Source organism: Hyla sarda, chromosome 6, assembly GCF_029499605.1.
Source record: "Hyla sarda isolate aHylSar1 chromosome 6, aHylSar1.hap1, whole genome shotgun sequence".
Taxonomy (NCBI): Eukaryota; Metazoa; Chordata; class Amphibia; order Anura; family Hylidae; genus Hyla; species Hyla sarda.
In genome coordinates, this window is record NC_079194.1 from 202692260 (window position 1) to 202720108 (window position 27849).

Sequence of the window (27849 nt, forward strand, 5' to 3'; positions counted from 1 at the left end):
TTCACTTTTCTTTTTTTTTTGCAATGTTATAGCTCCCATAGATGGCTATAACACTGCACACACTGATCTTTTACATTGATCAATGGTTTCTCAAAGGAAACCATTGATCAATTATTCTGCCGCTTGACTGCTCATGCCTGGATCTCAGGTACTGAGCAGTCATTTGGTGATCGGAGACCAGGAGGCAGGTAAGGGGATCCTCCTTGTGTCCTACAGCTGTTCGGGATGCCGCAATTTCACAGCGGCGGTCCCGAACAACCCCCTGAGCTAACCGGCATTGGTTTAGTTTCACTTTAGACGCGGCGATCAACTTGGAATGCCGCGTCTAAAGGGTTAATTGCACGCGGCACCGTGATCAGTGCCACGCGCAATTAGCCATGGGTACTGGCCGTTGTTAGAGGCCCTGGGCCGACCTGCCATGACAAGAGGCATTATCGGCAAGGTAATTGCCCATACTGATAACCTCCAAAATCATGAATATCGGCCGATAATATCGGCCAAACCGATAATCGGTCAATCCCTACTATTAACTATTCTAACCTCTCCCTCCGCTCCACCCCCAGGTACATTAATAAGTCCCCCCTCTCTATCTACTCTATACTCCCCCTGTATGTTGTAGTTTCCCTCCCCTAGTTTAAACACTCCCCCACCCTTCTAGCCATCTTCTCCCCAAGCACAGCTGCACCCTCATTGAGGTGCAGCCCGTCCCTACGGTAGAGCCGGTAACTGACAGCGAAGTCGACCCAGTTCTCCATGAACCCAAACCCCTCCTTCGTACATCAGCTTCTGAGCCACTTGTTTACCTCCCTAATCTCCTGCTGCCTCTCTGGTGTGGCTCGTGGTACAGGTAATATTTCAGAAAATATTACCTCGGAGGTCCTTGCCTTTAAGCTTGGGGCCTAAGTCCCTGAAATCTTTTTTAAGGACACTCCACCTACCTCTTACTTTGTCATTGGTGCCAATATGTACCATGACCACAGGGTCCTCTCCAGCTCCATCCAGCAACCTGTCAACCCGATACGTGGTGTGTCGAACTCGAGCGCCAGGAAAATAACACACTGTTCGGCGATCCCGGTCTTTGTGAAAGATCGCCCTGTCTGTCCCCCTGATAATTGAGTCCCCCACTACCAGTACCTGTCTGGTCTTCCCTGCACTCCTCCCTCCCTCCTTACTGGAGCAGACACCCCCCTGGCGGTCAGAAGCAGAGTCCTGCTGAAGTACTGCTAGCTCTGAAATGGCAGCCCCCTCATCTGCCAACAGGGCAAACTTGTTGGGGTGGGCCAGATCAGGACTAGCCTCCCTGACACTTTTCCCTCTACCCAGTTTTATAACTGTAACTCAGCTAGCTGCCTGACTGTCCTGCACCTCCGTCCCACTATCCTCCCCCACCTCTACCCCAGAGACTACTTGCTCAGTGAGCAGGAGACTCCTCTCCAAGTTGTCAATGCTTCTCAGTGTTGCCAGTTACTCCTCTAGATCCAGGATCTGGGCTTCCAAATGAACAACTCGCACACATCTCGCACAACAATATGCACCCTCAAACTGCTGTTCAAGGATTGCATACATTGTGCAAGATGCACACTGGACTGCCTTTTCCAACATGGAGGACATCTAGTTATGTAAAGTCCTGCTTTCAAAGTTCTGTTTTACAACTCTTTCAACTGCCTCTTTGAAAGCAACACTCAGACAGAGCAAGCCCAGAACTGAGTCCCAAACTAAGATTTAAGCACCTGTGACCAATCTACCCCTCCCCCTAGCGGCAGAGTAGACAAGAAAAAAAATGAAAAGAATTTAAATTCTATGAGTGATCCCTCTATGTGCAAATGTAAGTACTGACACAAGTCACTCCAGCTCCACAGATTCACTCCACACAGGAGATATCTCTAGCAGAATGTATTGCATTCTGTGTTAAGGGGTATCCCAGACATTGGACCCCATTGATTATAAACTGATGGAATAACCTATCGGTAGACTGTCACTTTTTTAAGGTGGAAATAACCCTTTAAAACTGATTTCAGGTTTTACAATATGTTACAGCAGCAGAATTATACATAGATTTTGAACATTAGAATAGTTTGTGCATTTAAAGATGAAATAGTGAAGTGCGTGATGTGGGATTTTACAGAATAGCTGCTTTTCTTGTAAGCATTACTAGTGCACAATAGCAAAGAGCCTGTAGATAGATGTACGCTGTAACAGCCCATTCAGATCAAGTTATTATGTGAAGAATCTCCTTTAGTCACTTCAAGGGATTATTTTCCTTCCCTCATGCACATTTACACATTATCCTGTAAAATATTTTTTAATCCAGAAATGGATTAGGCTTTCTGCTGGTTGAAGGCAAAGCACTTAATATTGACCAAAGTTCAAGTCTTCCACTACAGCCTGTGGACACAATCCTGGTGAGAGGCTTATACTTTCGTGTAAGCAAATTACTTAAAGGAAACTTGTCATCACTTTTTATTTTTGTTTTATCAACTGGTTCCAAAAAGTTATACAGATTTGTAAATTACTTCTATATAAAAATCTTAATCCTTCCAGTACTTATCAGATGCTGTATGCTTATCCTTTCTGTCTGACCACAGTGCTCTCTGCTGACACTTCTGTCCATGTCAGGCTCTGTCCAGAGCAGGAGTAAATCCCCATAGCAAACCTCTCCTGCTCCGGACAGTTCCTGGCATGGACAGAGGTGTCAGCAGAGAGCACTGTGGTGAGACAGAAAATAAATTAAAAAAAGAACCTCCTCTGGAGCATACAGCAGCTGATAAGTACTGGAAGGATTAAACTTTTTAAATAGAAGTAATTTACAAATCTTTTTAACTTTCTTGCACCAGTTGTTTTCCACCGGAGTACCCCGTTAACCCTTTCACCAACAACTGTGCCATTTAATTCACTTATGTGATTTATGTATGCTTCATTCTTTTTCATTAGACTCTTAAAGTACTTCTGATTATTTTCATCCCCATTGGTCAGCAGATTGAAGGGTGCCATACTGCTGAATTCTCTTCATTGTCTACCAGGCTAAGCTCCATGCACTACTGTGGCTGTGCCTGTGCCTGGTATTGCGTCTCTATTTGCTTGATTGCCTTCTGTCTTTGAAACCTGAGAAAGGAACTGTCATGGCTGCTAAACTCCATCTTAGAGTCCTTTCCCTAGCCAACCAGCTCCCTTTTCTATCAGCTAAAACAGTTGTCAATAGATGGCAGTCTTCTTTTGAAAATAAGACTCCCTACACTCTTTAATTAAAGTTAGTCCACACACAAGACACTCGGTTACAAGAAAAAAAGGGAAACTGACAGGCTGTTTACCCACACTAAACCAAATATACTGAGTTACAGTGCAGGTGAACAGCATTATAACAAGGCGTCACTTGGTTCTGCATTGGCAGAGCTATGGCAGTTTAATCCCCTTTTGCTATTGCACTTCTCTGCACAAAAGAGGCAGGGAGCCGACTGCCTTCTCAGTTATCATCAGTCTGCATGCCCCTTTAAAGGAGTAGTATAGTCAAAATTATCTTCATCCCATTGTGCTCGGGCTACAAAAAAGAAGAAAACAAATATTAACTCCCCTTCCTCCGTTCCTCCTGTTTGGTCCTGCAGTCCGGTCTTCTTCTGTGTGCACAGATCGTCACACTGGGATCAGCGTATCGCTGACTGCAGCGATGTCCTGCCTCGGCCAGTGATAGGCTGAGCACAGTGTTATGTAAGGAGCCTGGACCCCGCCTTCTCCGTGTTTTCCTTTTTTTTTTCCAGCTCATGTGGAAGCCCACTGGCGTGTGAGCACTTCTCTCTGAACATACAGAGTGAAGCGAGGCAGTGGCTCAGGGAGCAGAGCGCTCACACGCTGGCATGATCTGGATGTCCTAGTGACGTGAGAGTAAAGAATTTACCATATTCATTACAGGGGCAAGCGTAGCATATTGAGGAGGCAGGGAACACATCGAGCCAGCCTCCACCTCCATTGCTGCATTGGGGGGATTAGATGGACATAACTCTGCCAATACCATAACCAATTAAAGTAAGTGACCCCTCATTTTACTGCTGTTCACCTACACTATAGGTGACACCAGTGTACAGAGGAGACATTAACATATCCAAGTACTCAGGTCCTGGTACTAAAGGCCCGAGGCACAGGTATGCTCTGGTCCCGGCAACAGGGTTTAAACCATTCTCATTAGCGGAGACTGCTTTAAACCCAGTGGGCAGGCTGGAGCAGCAGAGCACCAATTGCACTGATCAATGCTATGCTAAAAAAAAAATGTAAAAAAAAAAGTTAATAAAAGAGAAATAACCCATTCCCTAATAAAAGTTTGAATCACCCCCATTTTCCCATGTTTTAAATAAAATAATGTACGTTAATAATACAGACATAATGACATGTGGTACCGCCACATGCATAAAAATGTCCAAATGATTAAAATATAAGGTTAATCAAACCTCATGGTCGATGGCGTATACGTAAAAAAAAAACACCAAAGTCAAAAACTGTGCATTTTTGATCACTTCATATACCATTAAAAAAAAACTAATAAAAAGCAATCAAAAAGTCCCATCAAAACAAAAATGGTACTGATAAAAACTACAGATCGTGGCTAAAAATGAGCCCTCATTTAGCCCTGTATACGGAAAAATAAAAAAATATAGGGGTCAGAAGATCACAATTTTAAACATACTAATTTTGGTGCATGTAGTTATAATTTTTTTAAAGTAGGAAAATAAAACCCAAATAAATTGGGTATTCTTGAAACCGTATGGACCTACAGAATAAAGATAAGGTGTAATTTTTACAGAAAATTGCACTGTGTAGAAACGGAACCCCCAATATTAACAAAATGGCGTTGTTTTTTTTTTTTTTGCTGTGGATTTTGTTATTAAATTATTGATGTCATTATATAGTACAATTGGTAACGCTAAAAACAAGCCCTCATATGGGTCTGTAGGTGCAATATTGAAAGAGTAATGTTTTTTTAGAAGGGGAGAAGGAAAAAACGAAAGTGCAGAAAACAAAATTTTTGTACATGTAGAAAAAAAAGAGAGACAGATGGCGCCTCGTGTATTACCCTAGGAGGTATGGAGAGATGTATATGGGGTATACCCCACAGAGCTTATAGGTGGCCGCTCACCTCGAGTTAGATAATAGAAGGCATGCAACCCCAGTAATAATGAGGTACCATTAGGTGTGAGTCACTGTCAGCCACTGGGTTGCAGAACCCGACTACGGTCATCATGAGGAACAACTGAAGAAATTGGAGAAAAATAATCCTTGGAGTATGGCGCTGCAGACTCATGGTGATGGAAGAAGCGAAGTCCAGATAATAGAGCTCCTCAGCGGGACCGTTTATTATGAAAAAAAATAAAAATAAAATGAAGGTGATTATGCGTTTCGGTTTGAGCCCTCCCTTCCTCAGATCAGGGTACAGTAGTAATGACACACAGAGCTATATGGGTGCCAAGGTAAAGGGGAGTGGTTTACAGTCCATAATCAAATATATACAGGTATATATAATACACTGACATACATTCAGAAATCAAAAGTGTACTAGTAAGGCACAGTTTCACTCAAAAACGAGGCATATTAACCAATTTTTTATTGATAAATATATCTTATGCACCGCTGTAGTACTGTGGTGGGCTGGAAGTAGGCCGCCGCAGTATATGTAAACATCTCACATGTGGGTGTTGCTGTGTGCACAGTTATAGTGGGCAGTGATCGCGCATGTCAAGCGTCTTTGACAGGTGGTGATCACGCATGCCTGGCACTTTCCAGGCATCCGGGCTCTCTCTATGGTAACCGGGGACGCGTTGCTTAGATGCGCCGGTCAAGTGGGAGGTCTTAAACCAATGAGCATTCAGTGTTTCTCCTTGATGCATTGCTGTGTATCAGAGAGGAGGCATATTATAATAGCACGGACCCAGCAGATGGGGAGATCAATGTGGATCATAAGTTCAGGACACCAGTGTGCTGTATGGGCATCAGTGTACAGAATAAAAGTAAATTATGGTCACAAGTAAAGCTTGTCGTCGTATAGAAATTGTAAGGCTGGCCGCTGATAGAGCCGACATATAAGGCAGCCCGGAGACCATATCAGAAATAAATATTAACACTATTTACAAAAGCATCAAGGCATGTCATAATACTGGTCTGTAGAATACTAGATAAAAAACACTGCAGTATGCCATGGGATGTGGTAAGCCCATAGGTGAACGTGGGTAATGCTGATGCGAAATATTGCATGTCACTGTGGCATTAAATGTGTGTATCTCTGTGTAGGTATATATATTTGATATACTGTAAATATAAATATAATAATAAATAAATAAAAATAATATAGGGATATAGATGTATTACATTCCAGCAGGACTAAAAAACGGAAAGGATTCAAATGATAAAGAAATATTACAGTCGATATGATGGAATAGATACGGTCCTACGGGAAAACAATAGGGTGGGGATAGGGTGATGAACAGAAACATTACAGTGCACATTCAGTCATTTTGTTGAGACCAGAGGGGACAAGTGTATGTAGTTTTCCAGTAGTTTTCTCTTCTGCGGAGGGTATTAAACCTCTATGGGTTATCTGTGGGTTTTCAATACGAAACTGGTTAATATGCCTCGTTTTTGAGTGAAACTGTACCTTAGTTGTACACTTTTGATTTGTGTATGTATGTAAGTGTATTATTATATATGCCTGTATATATTTGATTTTGGACTGTAAACTACTCCCCTTGACCTTGGTGCCCATTTTGGGTGCTATATAGCTCTGTGTGTCATTACTACTGTACCCTGATCTGAGGAAGGGAGGGCTCCTCCCGAAACTCGTAATCATCTTCATTTTATTGTTTTTTTTATAATAAACGGTCCTGCTGAGGACTTTTAACCATTATCTGGACTTCCCTTCTTCAATCACCAAGAGTCTGCAGCGCCATACTCCAGGGGTTCTTTTTCTCCAGTTTCTCCAAAAATGAAATTTGGCCTGGTCCTTAAGGTCAAAATAGGCTTAGTCCTTAAGGGGTTAAATGATGTTCACAGCTCAGGCTCCTTCTTCCCTGTGGAATGGCCTCTTCAAAGGTCACAGAGCATGCCCAGAAACCTTTCAAATTCATTTCTGTGGGACAGCTCCTGTATATTATGCCAAGTTCTATGGGGCTTGCTGTAAAACATACAGTCATGGCCGTAAGTGTTGGCACCCCTGAAATTTTTCAATAAAATTAAGTATTTCTCACAGAAAAGGATTGCAGTAACACATGTTTTGCTATACACATGTTTATATAAATAGCCGATAATGTATCCCGGAATATTGGTATAAGTTATCGGCTATCGGCCCTAACCTCCACAGATTATCGGTATCGGCCCTAAAAAAATCGATATCGGTCGATCCCTACTGGACTCATTGCTGGCCACTTCAGAACTCTCCAGCACTTTGTTGCCATCCATTTCTGGGTGCTTTTTGACATATGTTTTGGGGTCATTCTCCTCCTGGAAGACTCAAGATCTCGGACACAAACCCAGCTTTCTGACACTGGGCTGTACAGTGCGACCCAAAATCCTTGGTAATCCTCAGATTTCATGATGCCTTGCACACATTGAAGGCACCCAGTGCCAGAGGCAGCAAAACAACCCCAAAACATCATTGAGCCTCCACCATATTTCACTGTAGGTACTGTGTTTTTTTCTTTGTAGGCCTCATTCCGTTTTCGATAACCAGTAGAATTATGTGCTTTACCAAAAAGCTCTATCTTGGTCTCAACTGTCTACAAGACGTTTTCCCAGAAGGATTTTGGCTTACTCAAGTTCATTTTGGCAAAATGCAGTCTTGCTTTTTATGTCTCTGTGTCAGCAGTGGGGTCCTCCTGGGTCTCCTGCCATAGCTTTTCATTTAAATGTCGACGGATAGTTCGCGCTGACACTGAAGCTCCCTGAGCCTGCAGGACAGCTTGAATATCTTTGGAACTTGTTTGGGGCTGCTTATCCACCATCCGGACTATCCTGCATTGACACTTTTCATAAATTTTTCTCTTCTGTCCACGCCCCGGGAGATTAGCTACAGTGCCATGGGTCGCAAACCTCTTGATAATGTTGCGCACTGTGGACAAAGGCAAATCTAGATCTCTGGAGATGGAATTGTAACCTTGAGATTGTTGATATTTTTCCACAATTTTGGTTCTCAAATCCTCAGACAGTTCTCTTCTCCTCTTTCTGTTGTCCATGCTCAGTGTGGCACACACAGACACACAATGCAAAGACTAAGCGAACTTCCCTCCTTTTTACCTGCTTTCAGGTGTGATTTTTATACTGCCCACACCTGTTACTTGCCCCAGGTGAGTTTAATGGAACATCACATGCTTGAAACAATCTTATTTATCCACAATTTTGAAAGGGTGACAATAATTTTGTCCAGCCCATTTTTGGAGTTTGGTGTGACATTGTCCAATTTGCTTTTTTTCCTCCAGTTTTTGGTTTAGTTCCAATACACACAAAGAGAATAAACATGTGTATAGCAAAACATGTGCTACTGCAATCCTTTTCTGTGAGAAATACTTCATTTTCTTGAAAAATATCAGGGGTGCCAACATTTACAGCCATGACACTATCTCTAACTGTTAAAAACAGTTCAGGCAAGATAGCAGCCCTAAAAATAATGTACAAAAAATGAAATACAGACATTACAATCAGAAAATGCAAACCTATTGTAAAAAAGGGACATGTTTAAAAAAAAATTATAAAAAAGACTGGACAAGACATTTACTTTGTTTCACAGAAAGTGGCGCTGTTTTACTGTAGACAGCTATAAGGATATTAAGTGGTGTTGCAGTGGTGTCATCTGTCCCTGTGTTTAACCCGTACTATGATTCCAGTTCCACAACGCTATAATTAATCCTAATTCATTAATGTCACACTTTGCTGCTTATTAATCTTCTAATGATGAATGGCTTGATAAGAATTTCATCGTCCTTGAAAAGGACATGAAGCAACATTTTATAAAAATCACAATAAAAGTAGGAAACTTTAAAAGGCCCACATACACATTCAGGAAAACCCACCACTTTTGGTAGGACTAGCTTAGAGCCCTGCACAGAACTGTTTTGTTAAAGAGAATCTGACAGCTAGTTCACCCGCACTAAACCCAGCATACTGAGGTTAAGAGCTGTAAAATGAGAGGTTACTCACTGAAATGTGTTATACTAATAAGAGAGAGCAACACTGAAACACAGCAGCACACCAAAATGTTACAATAGCTGAAATCTTTATTGCACAAAATTCCTGTATACAGACAATATTCACATATATGAGGGAAATTCTAAAAGCAATTAAAAATGGCCCACAAGAGCCTAAGCACAACCCTAGGGAGGGGCCATGAACCCCCTCCCCTAGAGATTGGCACCTGTCCTTGGACAAGGAAATAAAGAATAACACTCCAGCCAATTATATAATAAGCCTTGCTAAGAAACTATTTTGCAATAATATATGTCCAGAAACATATAATGCCCTGCTAGAAGAGTACCAATGATTACAAATTAGCAGTAGGGGAATATGATTTAAAGTGCTACTGGAAAATATAATAATAATAATAAAGGTAATTGCACATGTGCCTAAAGTAACACAATGCAAACATATACAGAAAATACCTCTATGTATACCACAATCCTGCAGTTTACTCAGAGCACAGTAAATACTTGCAAATAATAGATGGTAAGGCTGGGTTCACATCACGTTTTTCAACTACGGTTCCCGCATACGTTTTCATTAGTGAAAATGTATGGAACGGTATTGAAAACGGTATACATAGGCAAAGCATTGCAAACCGTATACACCCTGATGCATACGGTTGCGTACGGTTTGCTTGCAATACGGTTTTTAACAGTACTCCAAACTGTGTTCAACCACGGTTTTGACTCCAGTTTAAAAATCATATTGCAACCGCATACCTTTTTTTTTTTTTTTTTTTAACATGGACGTCAATGGGAAACGCACATGTATACGGTTCCATACGGCAGAACCGTATGCGTTTTTTCTTTGCACATGCGCATTTGCATCCTAAAGTCCCCACCCAAGACCCCTCCAATTAAAAATGGACTGAATTTTCAAAAACGTATGTTTTTTTTTAAATATAAATGGACGGAACTGTATGCACTTTTAAAAACAGTATAATGTTTAAAAACGCATATGGTTTACTTTTTCCCCATACTGTTCCATCCGTTTTTTTCCCTTACGGTTTTTGATAGAAAACGTATGCGGGAACCGTAGTTGAAAAACGTGATGTGAACCCAGCCTAAGTAAGAAGCAAGCATCTCAGACTGGAGTAAAAAAAAACTTGATGATAATGAGGACCAATGACGGGGCCCCACGTGTTCCGTCATTGCCCTGGCAACTTCCTCGGGTGTGTTGTGCTCAGTGTCAACCCTCCGTAGTATATATACAGTTAGTAATAAGGCAGTAATACCTTGCAGATGGGAGCTCCGTAATTGCGTGTGCTTTCAGTGGTGAAACGCTGAGGCCACTTCCGGCCTCTAATGTGACGTAACTTCCGGCACTCACTATGTGCATATACTGGCCCAAGAATAGTGAAACGCATCACATGATCACAGTATTGAATATCCCCCATTTTGTGTTTTATTTGAAATACTGCTTAGTCCACCATATGTGCCTCATCCTGAGTATTTCTTATCCTATATGCCTATGTGTATATATATATATGTATATATCATTTTGGTTACATTGATGTGCGTGATTAATCTCTGTTGGGATGCTACCAACTGGTGGCACCATTATTATTATTAATTTTATTTTTAGGAAAACCGCACTATAGATGTTGCCATTTATATGGGATATATCGATACTGGGCTCTTGGTGTTGATGTTGGCACATTAGTTATTTGCGCCTACGCATGCGCACATTATACCTACATACTATACTCGCCAGACTGTGTAAACTCTTATGCGCTGCATTAAAGGATGGATGCGCACGCGCAGGATAAGAGAGACTGACGTTTGATGATCACGTGTTATGTTTTACATGTGCGTATCACCGATCATGTGATGCTTTTCACTATTCTTGGGCCAGTATATGCACATAGTGAGCGCCGGAAGTTACGTCACATTAGAAGCCGGATGTTGATTCAGCGTTTCACCACTGAAAGCACACGCAATTACTGAGCTCCCATCTGCAAGGTATTCCTGCCTTATTACTAACTGTATATATATACTACGGAGGGTTGACATTGAGCCCAACACCCCTGAGGAAGTTGCCAGGGCAACGACGGAACACGTGGGGCCCCGTCATTGGTCCTCATTATCACCAAGACGCTTGCTTCTTACTTACCATCTATTATTTGCAAGTATTTACTGTGCCCTGAGTGAACTGTGGGATTGTGGTATACATAGAGGTATTTTCTGTATATGTTTGCATTTCTTTCGGGACATGTGCAAATTCCTTTTATTTATTTTTTTTATTTTTTTCTAGTGGCACTTTATATCATATTCCCCTACTGCTATTTTGTAATCATTGGTACTCTTATAGCAGGGCATTTTATGTTTCTGGTCATTATTATATCATTGGCTGGAGTGTTATTCTTTGGCACCTGTCCTTGGACAAGGAAATAATCTCTAGGGGAGGGGGTTCCCTAGGGTTGTGCTTAGGCTCTTGTGGGCCATTTTTAATTGCTTTTAGAATTTCCCTCATACATGTGAAAATTGTCTGTATACAGGAATTTTGTGCGGTGCGGGGCAATATCGGATTATCAGCAAGGTAATTGCCAATACCGATAATGCCCAAAATCGTGATTATCGGCCGATAATATCGGCCAAACCGATAATCGGTCGATCCCTAGCTGCTGGGTTTCAATGTTGCTTTCTCTTATTAGTATAAGTTGTTCTTTATCACTGAGTAGCACCCAGTTGCTTTATATATACTTGCAATTTTGGATTGAGCCTCCCATCTTTTCTTTTTCTACTCACTGAAATATGTTCACTAGGAGCTGCATTCTACTTGTAAATAGTTTAATTCCTAATGCGCCCCAGCAGGCTTTGCAGGCTGGGAACTGGCTGGCCGAGTTCCCCTGTCTCCTACATAATCCCCCGTTGGCCCGCCCCTTCATTATATTATGCTAAAGAAGGCTGCAGGTGAACTCCCCTCTGTGTGTTCACCCACGGCTTTCATTAGAATTTCAGTGATTAACCCCTCATTTTACTGGGTTACAGTGCGGGTAAACTAGCTGTCAGATTCTCTTTATTCCCACTCCCGCTGGATTTCTGACTATTACTGTCCTCTCCTGCAAGGTGTGTGTTTCACTCACAGAACCCACTGTATGTTCTGAGACTGCCTGCTCCCACCCGCAACAACCTAATTACCGCCCGAAAGTTTTTTATTGGGTTCTGCGGGATCCCAATCCTGATGCAGGGCTCTAGACCGGCTCACTGTTTAATGTTCATGGGGCCTCTGGACTTCACCCTGAAGATGAGGTCAGGGAAGAGAAGACCTTGGTATGTTGAATTCAAACACCAGATCTGACCGTTTTTTTCTCCTTTCCCCACCAAATACAAATGAATGCTTGGCCAGCAGCTACTAAAGGTGTATGGCCACCTTAACAGATGAACCAAATTAGATCTGTAATGACCGCTAGCTACAATGAATTCAGAAAGTCTTCAAACCCTTTTTTCACATTTTGTTATTTTTCAGCCTTGTGCTAAAATAAAACAAAAGTCAAGTCTTCCCCATCATTCTGCACTCAATACCTTATAATAACAACATGAAAACCGTATAATAGAAATCTTTACTAATTTATTAAAAAGGAAAAACAATATTGCATTGACCATTCTCCCTTTCCCAGCCATTTAAAATCATCCCACAGTGTATTGCTGTGACCACCATGCTTCACTGTAGGGATGGTATTGGGCTGGAGGCGAGCAGTGCCTGGTTTCCTCCATGCATGAAGTTTAGAATTCAGACAAGAAAGGTTAATCCTGGATTATCTAGACCAGAAGCTGCAGGCAAGCTTTTATGTTTGTGTTACTGAGGAGCAGCTTCTTTCTGACCATTTTCCCATAAAACCTAGATTGGTGGAGTGCTGCAGTGATAGATTGACCTTCTGGAAGTTTCTCCCATCTGTACACAGGATTTTTGGAGCTAAGCCTAAGTGACCATTGGGTTCTTGGTCACCTCTCTTGCCAAGGCCTCCTTACCCTGTTTTTTAGTTTTGTGTGGCAGCCAGCTCTAGGAATGGTTTTGATTGTTCCAAACTTATTTTATGTTTACATGATAGAGGCCACTGGGCTCTTGGAAACTTGCAATGCAACTGAAATGTTTTTTGTACTCTTCTCCAGATCTGTACCTCCATGCAATCCTGTTTGAGCTTTACAGGCAGTTCTTTCCACCTTATGGCTTGATTGTTGCTCTGATATGTACTGTGAGACCCTATATAGACGTGTAATATGTATTTCCATATCATATCCATTCAGCTGAATTTATCACAGGTGACACCATGCAAGGTGTAGAAAAATCTCACAGATGGTCAAGAGAAATAGGAGGAGCCAGAGATAAAGATCAAGTGTCATAGCAAAGGGTCTGAACCTATGCCCATACAAAATTTTAGTTTTTCCTTTTTGTTATAATAAATTTGCAAACATTTATAAAATTCTATGGGGGAGATTTATCAAACTGTGTGAGAGAAAAAGTGGAGTGATTTCCCCACACCAACCAATCACAGCTCAGCTAGCGAGCTCTGGTAAAGTGAAAGCTGTGCTGTGATTGGTTGCTGTGGGGAAACCACTCCACTTTTTCTATCACACAGTTTGATAAATCTCCCCATATGTTCTTATTATGTTGTACAGATTGATGGGGAAAAACTTTTTAATTTTCTTGGTCACCTTATTGGGGAACACAGAGACAATGGGGGAGATTTATCAAACGATTTAGACTGGTTTTTCTTGTCTAAATTTGTCACACAGAAAGTCGCAGTCTAAATATGTGCGACTTTTCTGCGACTGTTGCCCTAGTGGATTTTAAGAACATGATGCATGCAAGTCTATTTTAGACGGAAATGCATTGGAAAATGCATTGGTGCTGAATTTATCAAAAGCGACTTTTCAGCGACAAGTTGCATAGGCTGAAAGTACGCCGAAATGTCAGACCATGTTGGAGCAGGTTTAAATATAGACTAAAGCATAGATCATGCAGTCTGTGCACAGAATTTATCAAGAGCTGTGCGCCATTTGATAAAAAAGGGCACAATAGACCAGACTAACCCTCTGTAGTTTGGTCTATATTGATGCGGGACATAGACAACTTTGATAAATATCCCCCAATGGGTATTACGCTGCTGTCCACTAGCAACAAAAAGAAGTCGGCTCCTCCCAGCAGGATATACCCCACAGGCACAGAGCTAATCAGTTTTAGCTTACTGTCAGCAGGAGGCAGACACAGGTCTGGAGCTCTCCAGACCTGGTCTTATTTCTTTATTTTTTTTCCTAGTTTCAGCTAAAGTTCAGTTTTTCTTTCCTTTTGTTGTTTTCTCTAGCGTGGGGCAACTGGAGCATGGGGATAGTCATCAGCTTGGCTTGCCATGCTATCCTTATCATTCCTTGGGGAATTCCAGAAAAACCTGGTAGCACCCTGTCGGCTTCCTTCTCCACCGCTCACTAGTGCCAAGTCTGCTGTGCCTGTAGTTCCGTTCTCTTCTACCTGTGCGAGGTAACTGTATGGGGTGCCATGGCGACAGAGTCTCTGAAGCTTCCATGAGCTAGTCCAATGTAAAATGGTGAGCAAGAGTAGACCACTGTACAATGGACTCTCTACGACTCCTAGGCAGTACGTGACGCCTGCCGCATCCGCGGCTCCAGTTCCGGTACCCCACTATGTGTGAGTGGACCGATGTAGGCTGGACACTTTGCGACGCCCATGGATGTGTGATGTCTACCACATCCGCAGTTCCGGCACTGCCCTGTGAGTGAGAGTTGCCGACGTACAATGGACCCTCTACGACTCCCAGGGAGTGCGTGATGCCTGCCGCATCCGCGGCTTCAGTTCCGGTACCCCACTATACGTGTGAGTGGACCGATGTAGTTGGGACCCTCTGTGACGTCCATGGACAGTGCGATGTCTGTCACATCCGCACTGGCAGTTCCGGTACCCCACTGCACGTGGGAGTTGCCGAAGGGGTGAGCTCACTCTGTAACGTCCAAGTGAGCGTACGGTCTGCCACATTTGCAGCTGATGTTCAGGTCCCTCACTACCTGTGGGAGGTGTCCAATGACTGTCCCTCCAGGTGCAATGTTCCACCTTCTCCATCAGCAGCGACCACTTTATCGCTGCCATGTGGATGTAACTGGTGTACAGTGGTGTCTACTATTGTCCTGGCCACAAGTCCATGCTCTGATTGCCTCACGGCGGTTCTAGTACCCTGCTACTGGTACGGGGGGCTCTGTAGAGTGACCCTGCATATTCTCCGGGCTCTGGACAGTCATGGCGTCCTTTTCCCCTTTCCTTACGTGAAATATCAGTGGTTTTCTAGCGGCAGTAGTATGTGGACTACCTGCTGTGGCTCTCACAGCCAGCATACTCCCCCCTTTTATAGAAAGGGCAGGTGTATAGTACCTGCATGGGTGACAACAGCCTTTTCGCTTCCCCCTTCCACGGGAGGAATCGTTCACTGCCATAGCGGGGTGATGCTGTATCCAGGTCAGGGCTTAGTGGATTTCGACTCTGGCTAGTCCAGGGTTCGCATTTCCCTTCCCAGAAAAGGCGTAATGGGGAGATTAATTACTCTACTGCTCTGGCTAGTTAGTCCATCACATTTTTATCCCATGGTCATTGCCTTTCTTCTCTTCTGGGCGTGTCTATGGCATGTCCAGCCATCTCGTTGACCCCTTCCGCTACCAGCCTCGGGGTGACTTGGTGGGCTGCCTGCTATCTGGATTTCTGCCATTCTGCTTCTCCTTCCTACATGGAGTTGTGCAGGTCTTGCACTGTTCCTGTTTTTGTTATATAAGCAGTCATGCTCCAGCCTCCTTGTCTTGGCTGGTTTATTTTGTTGGTGGCAGAGCATTGGTACATCAGTAGTACCTTTCTCCCCTGCCACGCGGGATGGCAGGGTTCGACTCCCGTCCTCAGCAGTGCTGCTCTTCGCCTTTTCTTCCTATCCTTTCAATCATCCTCTCACCTCCAGCGAGTGATGCTGGATTGGCTTAGTTGCGGCTGTTGCTCTCCTGGCGTTCACTTTGCCTTCTTTTGTGGCACTGCTGGGGTGGTTTCTGCCCCCACGGGTGTTGGCGCTCCTGGCGTGGTTTTTACTCTGATTACCCTGACCCTCATGTAGCACTTTCCTTTGGGGTAACTTGCTTAGATGACATCCGGGCAGTCCTTGCATGGTTCCTCTAGTTGTTTTCTTCAGTCTCCTCCCCCCTTTTCCTTTTGTGGGAGGGTATTCACGGTTTACTCTCTGCTCTTGCTATCCAGCGGTCTCCTTGCTTGGAGTGTCTGAAGACCTTCCTTTTTGTAGCTCTTCTGTGTGGGCTGCTCTTGGCTCCCTGAGGTTCGACATCAGTCGCAATGCGGCATGTCCTTCCTCTTTAGGGGTGTGTGGCAGTTGTTCCATGCCTGGAGTAGCTGGGTCCATTCTGTCTTACTCTCTGTGCCTTGCCTTCTGGACTGTCTCTCCTTGGAGTCATCCAGTTCATTCTGACAGATGGAATCCAATGCTTGTTCGACCTTGTCTAGCCTCTCGTCCCTTGTATCTGAGGGTGCTTGGGCTGCGCAGTGATCTCGGTGCTAGCGTTGCCTGTTGCTCTGCCTGCTGCTCCCTCATAGGGTATGCCACTTCTTTCGTGGTGGTCCCAGACTGTTTCAGGACCCTCTCCCTTGATGTTCTGCTTGTGCGGGACTTCTTTGCGTTGTGCTATCTTCCAGATGGCGGTTGCTCATCTCGCTCCCCGGGGTGGTTTCCCTATGCTTTTTTCGGCCTAGGGGTTCTTCACCTGGGGTGTTTCGCTCAGGCTTGGGGTTGCTTAGCTGCCTCTGGTGTGGGACCCCGTGGTGCCTCAACTTATTCCCAGATCTGGGAACCTCTGGTTCTCATGACGGCTGCTCCAGGGTTTCCGGACAGTTCTATCCTCCTCACCGGCCTTTTTGTATCCCATTGTCTCCCTCCGAGGGCCCTTCTGTCCTCCTGGTTACCTCTGTCTGGCAATTTCGCACCTAGATGCACATATCCGAGTTGTGGGTGAGCTGGTGTGCTGCCTGTTTCTGTTTTTTTCACCCGCACTATTACCCTGTTTATTGTGTTTAGTACAGGTAAACAAGGTGCCAGATTTGCTTTAACCCCTTAAGGACACAGCCCATTTTGACCTTAGGAACACAGACCATTTCATTTTTGCATTTCAATTTTCTCCTCCTCTCCTTCTAAGAAGTATAACTCTTTGCTTTTTTTTCCATCCACAGACCCATGTGAGGGCTTTTTTGTGTGACCAATTGTAATTACATCACTAATTTTACAATAAAATGCTGTACACTTTACGGTAACACATGATTTCTTTATTCTGTAGGTCAGTGTGATGATACCCATATGTTAAAATGATACCCATATTTACATGCTTTTCTATTATTGTATTGCTTTAAAAAAAAAAAAATCCCTGATTTACTGTGGTAAACCCGACCTGTTTTGTTGGGTTGTGAACCAGAATTTGGAGCATTGCGCCACAAATTGTGTCTGCGCCAGAATTTGTGGTGCAATGTGACAAAATTAAATCTACAAACCCAAAAAATGGGCTCGGTGGTCTGGAAAAGGAGGGTGGTTTCGCAACCCGACCTTTTTTTACTATTGAATTTACCAAAAATCCACCTAGAAAAAGCTGGTCAGCAAATGTTCCCGATCTGTGAATCCCCATAGTAAATAGAGAGGAATCCTGCAAGTCTAAAACAGCATTTCACACTAGTAAAAACCCGAAACCCGTAAATGAGGGCCAATAAAATAAGTATGTTTAAAATTGCCCAATTCTGACCCCCTATAACTTTCAAATTTTTCTGCATGCGAGGCTATATAAGGGATAATTTTTTGCGCTGTAATTTGTATTATTATTATTATTATTTTATTATTTGGACATTTATGCATGCGGCAATACCATATTTACAGCAATCTATTGATGCTAACACTGTTCAGTGCTATGCATGGCTAATGGCGGACATCAGTGGAATCAATGATGTCCACCCTTATCCATGGGGTCCCACGTACATGTACGTTGCTGTGCATTAAGTACTAGGGCACAGTGACATACATGTATGTTATTTAGGGATTAAGAGGCATAAACAAGAAAATCGAAAAATAAGTTGACTTAAGACTGGTGTGTGAATTCATCCCTTTAAGTCTGTATGAAGGAAGGGCCCCTTAGTAGCTGCTACTGGCAGACATAGTAACATAGTTCATAAGGTTGAAAAAAGACCATCAAAAAAGAGTCCATCAAGTTCAACCTGTAACCCTAATGAGTCCCTACTGAGTTGATCCAGAGGAAGGCAAAAAAAAACTCATACTAGAGGTAAAAATTCCTTCCCGACTCCAATATGGCAGTCTGAATAAATCCCTGGATCAACGTTCTGTCCCTATAAATCTAGTGCCCGACACTGGTCACTACAGCTAAATTTACTGTTAACTAAGACTCCCAAGTCCTTTTTTACGTCAGTCGTCCCAAGTGTTCTCCCATTTAATACATAATCCCAGCCCCGATTTTTCTTCCCCATGTGCATAAGCTTACATTTATCAGTGTTGAACCTCATCTGCCACTTCCCAGCCCAAACCTCCAACCTATCCAGATCGATTTAAAACATTGCACTGTCCTCTATTGTGTTTACCGACTTACAGAGTTTAGTATCATCTGCAAAGATTGCTACTTTACTATTCAACCTCTCTACAAGGTCATTAATGAATATATTAAATAGAACAGGACCCAAGACTGACCCCTGTGGTACCCCACTAGTAATAGTCACCCAATCAGAATAAGTACCATTAATAACCACCCTCTGTTTCCTATTCCAGACAGAATTTTATTTTACTCTAACACAGTCTGTACATTTGAATGGCATGTAAATACATTATGACCTACCATGCCGACCAATTATTTGTGATGTAAGAGGTAACACTGACTGCTGTGTCATTTTAGGTTTTAAATACATCTATATTTTCATCTGCTTCTATGTTTCCTTTATTGTGCAGGTCCCAACACATATGATGATGCAGCCGCTTACATTCAAGCACAATTTGAGAGCAAGAACCGCTCACCTAACAAGGAGATCTACTGCCACATGACCTGCGCTACAGATACAAATAATATCCAGGTGGTATTTGATGCCGTCACTGATATCATCATTGCCAACAACCTCAGAGGCTGCGGCTTGTACTGATTCCTCTGTATAGCAATTTATCTGCTGGTGAAACGAAAATAAATGCAAGTTGGTTTAACTGAGAAGGCAACATGACAAATATATATATAAATATATATATATATTAAACCAATCTTTTTAGTTTGTCTCAAAGAGCTGTGAACAGAACGGATCTCCTGGCAGCTCTGCACACCCTGTCCCCTACAAAGAAGAGTCTTTGTAAGACTCTTAAGGGCCCACAAAAAAAAAACTTTGTTGCTTCTGAGAGAGTTTGAGTTGCAATTTCAGCCTCTCTCCAGAACTGATGAAGTTTGAAGGAGATCATTGATAAAAGAAGTTCATCTATTTTAATCCTTTTTGAAGGATTTGTGTGTTGCTGTAAGGTCACACCTCCGGTAAATAAAACATCACAGGTATATCCTTTCTGTTCAGCTCTTGGATAACAAAACAGCAAAAGTAAAAAAATAAATAAAATAAAAAAAATCAAGATTTTTCAAACCAGGTAGAAGTGTTTGTGACACTTGCAGGACAGTGCGCTCAGCTTTTTTTTGTGTGGGTGCTGTAACTGTATGAGGGTCTGTGAGAGATCAGGGATTGCCCTTCTAGTCTGTACAAAGCAAAGTAGCGGGCCCCTATTTGTCTTGAAAAGGTTTCAGTGCCAACCCAAACTGCGGAGTAGGGGGGAACCATCTGCAATTATCAAGTGGGGAACATACCCCACCATCCCTCCTTTTTCCGCTCTGCTCTACGGACCCTCAAATTGACGTTCTGCTGGTAGCATGACCTTTGGCCTTTGTAAAAAAAAAATATATATATACAAAAAAACACAGCCTTCCTTAAAGTTGATGTGTAATGTTATCACCGAATTAGTGGCTGCATAGGATGCTGTAAATCTGGTTTAGCTAAGTCTGTACATTTAGAAACTAAACTGTTCTTTTTTCCCACGTGCTTGTAGCTTTATGACACCTTCCTTATATTATTGATACCACGTTTTTTTTTTTCTTGCACCAATTGTAAAGAGGCATCTTTTTAATTCTCTACGACCCCTTCACTGCCAGAGAGGTCTGCTCAGCCTCCAGCAAAGAATGGGATCATGGAATCCATGTTGTTTTGGGTGAATTGGGTTAATTTCTGTTGGACTTTGAAGCCCCACATAGAAAAAATAATTAAAGCTATACCTGAATAATGAAGAACTTTCTGGGGGAATAGAAATGTACAGATTTGATATCTGTGAAAGTTTCCTTGCTCTGGACTGTGTACCATGCACTCTCTGGGTTTGTATAGAAAAAGCACAGCTCTCACTAAACCTCCAGCTGCCGAAATAGGGATTTTTGCTCTCAATTCCATGTATAACAAATAGGCTTCTTTACTTTAAGTCTCCTTTATGTTCCCAAGTGAATGCTTAGTGCTGCTTCTCTCGCCCCTTCTCCTATTATCTCCTCCCTCCTCCTTTTTAGTGAATGGTGTTTTCCTCTCATGTGGGATGTTTGTGCTGCGAAAAAAAAAATGGAAAAAAAAGTGGAAAAAACAAAAAAACAAAAAAAAAACTAATTTAATCGAATGTAGTGTTTACATTAAATCCACAGTTTTCATGACCAAACCTTTGTCATTTCTACTTTGATTAGAAGTCAGACTTCTTCACCATTTCACTTGCGAACTGAAGAAGAGCGGTCACAAATGTTAAAGAAAAAACAAAAAAAAACATTGAAAAAAAAAAACTTAAATGATTCAATAAATGAGCGAGAAATGAAGCTGGAGTGTGTTCTTTGTATTGCCGAGCGCTCAGTTTGGTGCTGCCAGCCACTCTCGTAAACTAATGGAAACTCGTATGTAGCTTAATAAAGAGAATGTTTGTCTGTACACATTTGTCTCCTAAATTCTACTCTTTTACCAACCTGCGCCTCATATGAACTAAATCACTTGATCTCAACATATAATGTAGGAGTCCTGACTTCTTACACCAGTTAGCTTAAAGGGGTATTCTAATGTCTGGTAAGAAAAGATAAAATGGTACAGAAGCATTGCTTACCTGCCTGCCTCAGTTCTGAAACCACCAAAAATATGTTGTGCTCTCTCCCATATCATGTCAGAATGCTCAGTACTACAACTCACAAAGTGCATTCATTTCCCTCTGCTACTCCCTACAGCTCTACCATCCTGCCTACTCCTCTTCCACAATACTCCACACAGAGCTCCTGCAGAACATTGTGGGAGATTTATCAAAACCTGTGGACAGGGAAAATTGACCATTTGCCCATAGCAACCAATCAGATCGCTTCTTTAACTTTTCACAGGCCTTGTTAAGAATGAAAGAAGCGATCTGATTGGTTGCTATGGGCAACCTTACCGCTCCACAATTTTTGATAAATATCTCCCATTGTTTTTCACAGCAGAACAGTCTGTATAACCTGCTGTGCGCATTCCCTGTCTGCTCCATGTTGGCCACTGTTTGGCACCAGGCAGCATGCTGTAAACACACGTCATTTTACCCTGAGTGTCCCAGTAAAAATGCATATGTGTATGGGCAGGTAGATGGTGATGTAGCCTGAAAGGGCCGCTCAAAGGTGGTGACATCACTTGGGGGGGGGGGGGGGTCTGAGCTGAGACCCAAGATTCAGCCATGCCTTTTGACACAGCACAGGATAATGTGCTGCCTCAGGAGAGAGGGGGGAGCTAGGCTGATACAACACCACATTAAGAATCAAAGAACCACACAACTTCCGGTCGGTTGAATCACACAAAAGCATGCTGAAGCCAACACAATGTATGGGTGCGTATGTTATTTTATTTTGGGGTGATAGTCTTTGTATTAAAAAGTATATAATGACGAATAAAGAAATGTAGTCACACTCACCCAAGATTCTTGACATTCCAACGAAACTTGTTTATTCAAACAAGATGCAGCATACACAGAAATGTAAGTTATGCGGGGAGTGAGAGCAGCCACTCTCAGACGTGGGGGCACACCTATGGAGGATACTAGTTTCACGTCATTAGCTTCTTCTGGCCAAAGTGTACGCCTACCTAGAGTGGTGAGTATTCTTATATACACAATTAACCAAGGGTCACCATAGTGATGCAAACAAAAACCTCAAATGTGTAAAAAATTGTAAAATATACATTAAAACCACTTAGATAAATATGACTCACAAGAAAGATTGTTTCAGACACTTTTACTTATTTTACATTTTATGTTGTGAACTTATTGAAAAGGTTGATGGTCCCTCTTTTTCAGGTTTCTCCAGAGATGGTTCAAGTCTGGCCTGTGGCTTGGTCATTCAAGGACCAGGGAAGTGCACACATAAGAGCAAAACGGGGCTAGAGCCCCCTGCCCCCTTTCTGCACCTGCCCCTTTAGTGCCCTCACAAAAGGAGCTGCAGACTCAGAGTGACAGGTGCAGTAAAAGGATCTGTTGCTGAGGATTTGTATGTGAGTTTAATGCAGGGTGCTGTGCTCTCACAGCAGGAAGGGGGTGCCACTTACCCTGTCATTATCTGCTGTTTCTCTGCTCCTCTCCACAGAGAGGAGACCAGGGCAGAGAGAAGCCCCGCCCACAGTCTGTCCCGGCCAGAAACTCCATCCTGTGCAGAGAGGGATGGGGCCCTTACTGTAAGTAACTGCACTGCTGAAAAAATTAAGGGAACACTCAAACACAATATAACTCCAAGTCAATCACACTTCTGTGAAATCACACTGTCCACTCAGGAAGCAACACTGATTGACCATCAATTTCACATGCTGTTGTGCAAATGGAACAGACAACAGGTGGAAATTATAGGCAATTAGCAAGACACCCCCCCGAATAAAAAAAGTTCTCCAGGTGGTGACCACAGACCACTTCTAAGTTCTTATGCTTCCTGGCTGATGTTTTGGTCACTTTTGAATGCTGGTGGTGCTTTCACTCTAGTGGTAACATGAGACGGAGTCTACAACCCACACAAGTGGCTCAGGTAGTGCAGCTCATCCAGGATGGCACATCAATGCGAGCTATGGCAAGAAGGTTTGCTGTGTCTGTCAGCGTAGTGTCCAGAGCATGGAGTCACTACCAGGAGACAGGCCAGTACATCAGGAGACATATAGGAGGGCAACAACCCAGCAGCATGACCCCTACCTCTGCCTTTGTGTAAGGAGGGGCACTGCCAGAGCCCTGCAAAATGACCTTCAGCAGGCCACAAATGTGCATGTGTCCACTCAAACGGTCAAAAACATACTCCATGAGGGTGGTATGAGGGCGCGACGTCCACAGGTTGGGGTTGTGCTTACAGTCCAACACTGTGCAGGATGTTTGGTATTTGCCAAAGAACACCAAGATTGGTAAATTCGCCACTGGCACCCTGTGCCCTTCACAGATGAAAGCAGGTTCACACTGAGCACATGTGACAGAGTCTGGAGACACCGTGGAGAATGTTCTGCTGCCTGCATCCTCCAGCATGACCGGTTTGGTGGGGGTCAGTAATGGTGTGGGGTGGCATTTCTTTGGGGGGGGGGCGCACAGCCCTCCATATGCTTGCCAAAAGTAGCCTGAGATGAGATCCTCAGACCCCTTGTGAGACCATATGCTGATGTGGTTGGTCCTGGGTTCCTCCTAATGCAAGACAATGCTAGACCTCATATGGCTGGAGCGTGTCATCAGTTCCTGCAAGAGGAAGGCATTGATGCATTGGACTGGCCCGCTTGTTCCCCAGATCTGAATCCAATTGAGCACATCTGGGACATCATGTCTCGCTCCATCCATGAATGCCATGTTGCACCACAGACTGTCCAGGAGTTGGCGGATTCTTTAGTTTAGGTCTGGGAGGACATCCCTCAGGAGACCATCCGCCATCTCATCTGGAGCATGCCCAGGCGTTGAGGTCATACGGGCATGTGGAGGCCACACACACTACTGAGCCTCATTTTGAGTCGTTTTAAGGACATTACATCAAAGTTGGATCAGCCTGTAGTGTGGTTTTCCACTTTGATTTTGAGTTTGACTCCATATCCAGACCTCCATGGTTTGATAAATTTGATTTCCATTGATCATTTTTGTGTGATTTTGTTGTCAGCACATTCAACCATGTAAAGGTGAAAGTATTTCATACGATTAGTTCATTCATTCAGATCTAGGATGTGTTATCTTGGTGTTCCCTTAAATTTTTTTGAGCAGTGTATATATGTGAGTGTATGTGTGCTTGTCTGATGTGTCTACATATGTATGTGTGTGTGTGTGTGTACCTGTATGTATTTGCCTGTGCAGAGAGGCATGGGGCCATTGTACTTATTATGTGTATATATGTGGGTGAATGTGTGTGCATATCAGTGTTTTCCAACCAGTGTGCCTCCAGCTGTTGCAAAACTACAACTCCCAGCATGCCCGGACAGTCAAAGGCTGTCTGGGTATTCTGGGATTTGTAGTTTTGCAACAGCTGGAGACATCCTTGTTGGGAAACACTGGTATATAAATATGTGAGTGAATGTATGTGTGTACCTGTATGTATCTGTGTGTATATATGTGAATGTATGATATGTTTGTGTGTGTACCTGTATGTATTTGCCTGTGCAGGGAGGCCTGGTGCCCTTGCCGTAAGTAATTGATTGTATACATGTGAGTAAATGTATGTGTGTGTGTGTATATATATATATATATATATATATATATATATATATGCTAGCTGAATACCCGGTGTTGCACAGTTTTTCCTTCCTAATCCTTGTTGTGGAGGAAGCTTTTGACTTCATATCCCATCCAAATATATTCTTGTCATATCCCAACCCCATATCCCGACCTCGTATCTCAACCTCATATCCCGTCATCATATCTCAACCTCATATCCTGACCTCCTATCTTGTCCTCATATCCCGACCTCCTAGCTCTACCTCATATCCCGACCTCCTATCCCGTCCTCATATTCCATCCTCATATCTCAATCTCACATCCCATCCTCATATCCTGTCCTCATATCCCAACCTCCTATCTCTACTTCATTTCTCGACCTCCTATCTCGACCTCATATCCCGTCCTTATATGCCGACCTCATATTCCGTCTTTATGTCCCATCCTTATATCCTGTCCTCAGGTGGGACTGATTTGTGATGAAGTTATTGTAAGCTGAAAATAGAAGGGAACGTGGCTTTGTGGGACTGGGCGTGATTTGCAAGCCAGACCGATGCACAAAAAGGGTAGATAATAAAAGGGACGGGGCTTATTATGTGGGCGTGTCTTTGTGAGATGGGGTGGGGCTTGTAAGCCGGATTGACACATTCACCAGGAGATACAGAGCGGAGCTTGTGGAGTAAGGTACTGGAAGTCTCATACGTGCATGGGACTTGAAACAAAAACCCATCTTATATAAGATTGTATGTAAGGGTTAATTTAACTATCATATCTTTTTTATTTGACATGTGATAAGCCTATCAGGCTGTATTTGTGGTAGGGGCGAGGTTTCCGTTACGGCTGCAGGGCTGACTGCAGTACACGGATGCCGTCGCACATTTACTGTTGGTCATTTAATTTTATATGAAGTTTAAAAAAAAAATATATATATATAGAGAGAGAGAGAGAGAGAGAGAGAGGTGGTTGTGGATTCAATAGCTATGTTATGTTGGTAGGGGAATTCATAGATTCATAGCTGCAGATACAAGTACACGATCACGGTTAAGGTTGAAAAAAAAAAGCATGCTTATACGGTCCATACACTCGTAATATCATATATAGTGCATATAGTTATGGTGTTTTACAGTACATTCTTTTCCGTGTTATGTGCAGTATGTACAGTCATGGCTTGTGTATGGTACATTATACTCGTAATGGCTTTTGCAGCGGGTATGGTGGTATACAGTTCATATTGTCACAGTGTTTGCAGGTGTAGTGTTGTATACAGTACAGGAGAACAGTTTTATATGCAGAGGGTACAGTTATAGGTATGTATTCAGTACACACGTTTCATAGCAACATGTGGTCCATACGGTATAGTATTTGTCAATTGCAGTACATTTGGTTGTTTATAGGTGTTAATCTATATGTGGCATAACTATTATAGCAGTCATAAAATGTGTTTTTTCATGGTAGCATTTACAGTGCGTAAATTTCATTCAGGTAGTTTCACACGTTAGTATTTTTACCTTGGTAGATACATCATAGTATTGCAGTGCACATGCGTTTGTAGCATTGGGGCACACACGTTCGTTACATTAGTATTATACGTCTGTTTTGCATAGCTTTGGTAACATGTATCTTGTCAGGGTTTTCTGTGGGTATATGTATTGAGTACAATAGAGCTTTCAAATGTATAGGTGATGACATTTTTTGTTAAGCAGCTTTACGGTATTATGTCAATGCCTTATGGCATCCTATACTCGGCATACATGTTTGTTGATTGATACGCCCATGGCATTCATGTCCTGCATACACCCATGGAATTATACTGTTCATGGACACTTGTGATACGGTCGATACTCTCATGGCATCTATATTTGATACGCTAGGGGCTTCATTGTGCATACACTCATGACATTCATACTGTTCACACGTTCATAGAGTTATACTGTTCATACGCTCTGGGTGTTTGTACTGTTCACACGCCTGTTCATAATGTTCACACGCTCGGGGCAGGTATATGGTCATACTCTTATATCAATCATACTATCCATACGCTCTTAATATTTATATTGTTCACACGTTTATGGCATGTATACTTTTCATACGCTCATGGCATTTATACTATTCATTCGGGGCCACATACTGGTTATATGCTTGTGGTGGTTATGCTGTTTAGGCTCATTGCATTTATACTTTTTATACGCTCATGGCATTTACACGTTTATGGCATTTACACGTTTATGGCATTTATACTGTTCATTAGCCCACAGTATTTAGATTGTTCACCAGCTCATAGTACTTGTTATTACATGATCGGGCCATTGATACTGTTCATATGCTTATGGCAGTTATATTGTTCATGCAATTTTGGTGTTTACACGATTCTTATGCTCATGATATGCGTTTCATAGCCTTGTAGTTATTTATACTGTTTTTATACATTCATGGCGTTTCACTGTCCACAAGCTCGTGGCAGTTAAAATGCCCTTATGCTCTTGGCAATTATACAGATCATACGCTCACGGCACTCATTTCGTTATACGATATTGTTTACACGCTCGTAGCATCTATGCTGTTCACACATTCTTAGCCGTTACTGGTCAGGTACTCATGGCATTTGTGCTGTTCACATTCATGGTGGTTAGAGATGATCGAACTTACAGTAAATTCGATTTGTCACGAACTTCTCTGCTCGGCAGTTGATGACTTTTCCTGCATAAATTAGTTCAGCTTTCCGGTGCTCCGGTGGGCTGGAAAAAGTGGATACAGTCCTAGGAGACTCTTTCCTAGGAATGTATCCACCTTTTCCAGCCCACTGGAGCACATGAAGGCTGAACTAATTTACGCAGGAAAAGTCATCAACTGCCGAGCCGAGAAGTTCGTGACGAATCAAATTTACTTTAAGTTCG

General features: G+C 42.8%; 1 protein-coding gene across 1 annotated transcript in view; it reads left to right on the forward strand.

The window, feature by feature from the left end:
- GNAO1 (G protein subunit alpha o1) overlaps positions 1–21222 on the forward strand; it is a 215412-nt gene extending 194190 nt beyond the window's left edge. The window contains exon 8 of the mRNA XM_056526267.1: positions 19196–21222. Within this exon, the coding sequence (XP_056382242.1) occupies positions 19196–19383 (188 nt within the window). The 3' untranslated portion in view covers positions 19384–21222. The remainder of the gene's footprint in view (positions 1–19195) is intronic.
- The last annotated feature ends 6627 nt before the right edge of the window (positions 21223–27849 follow it).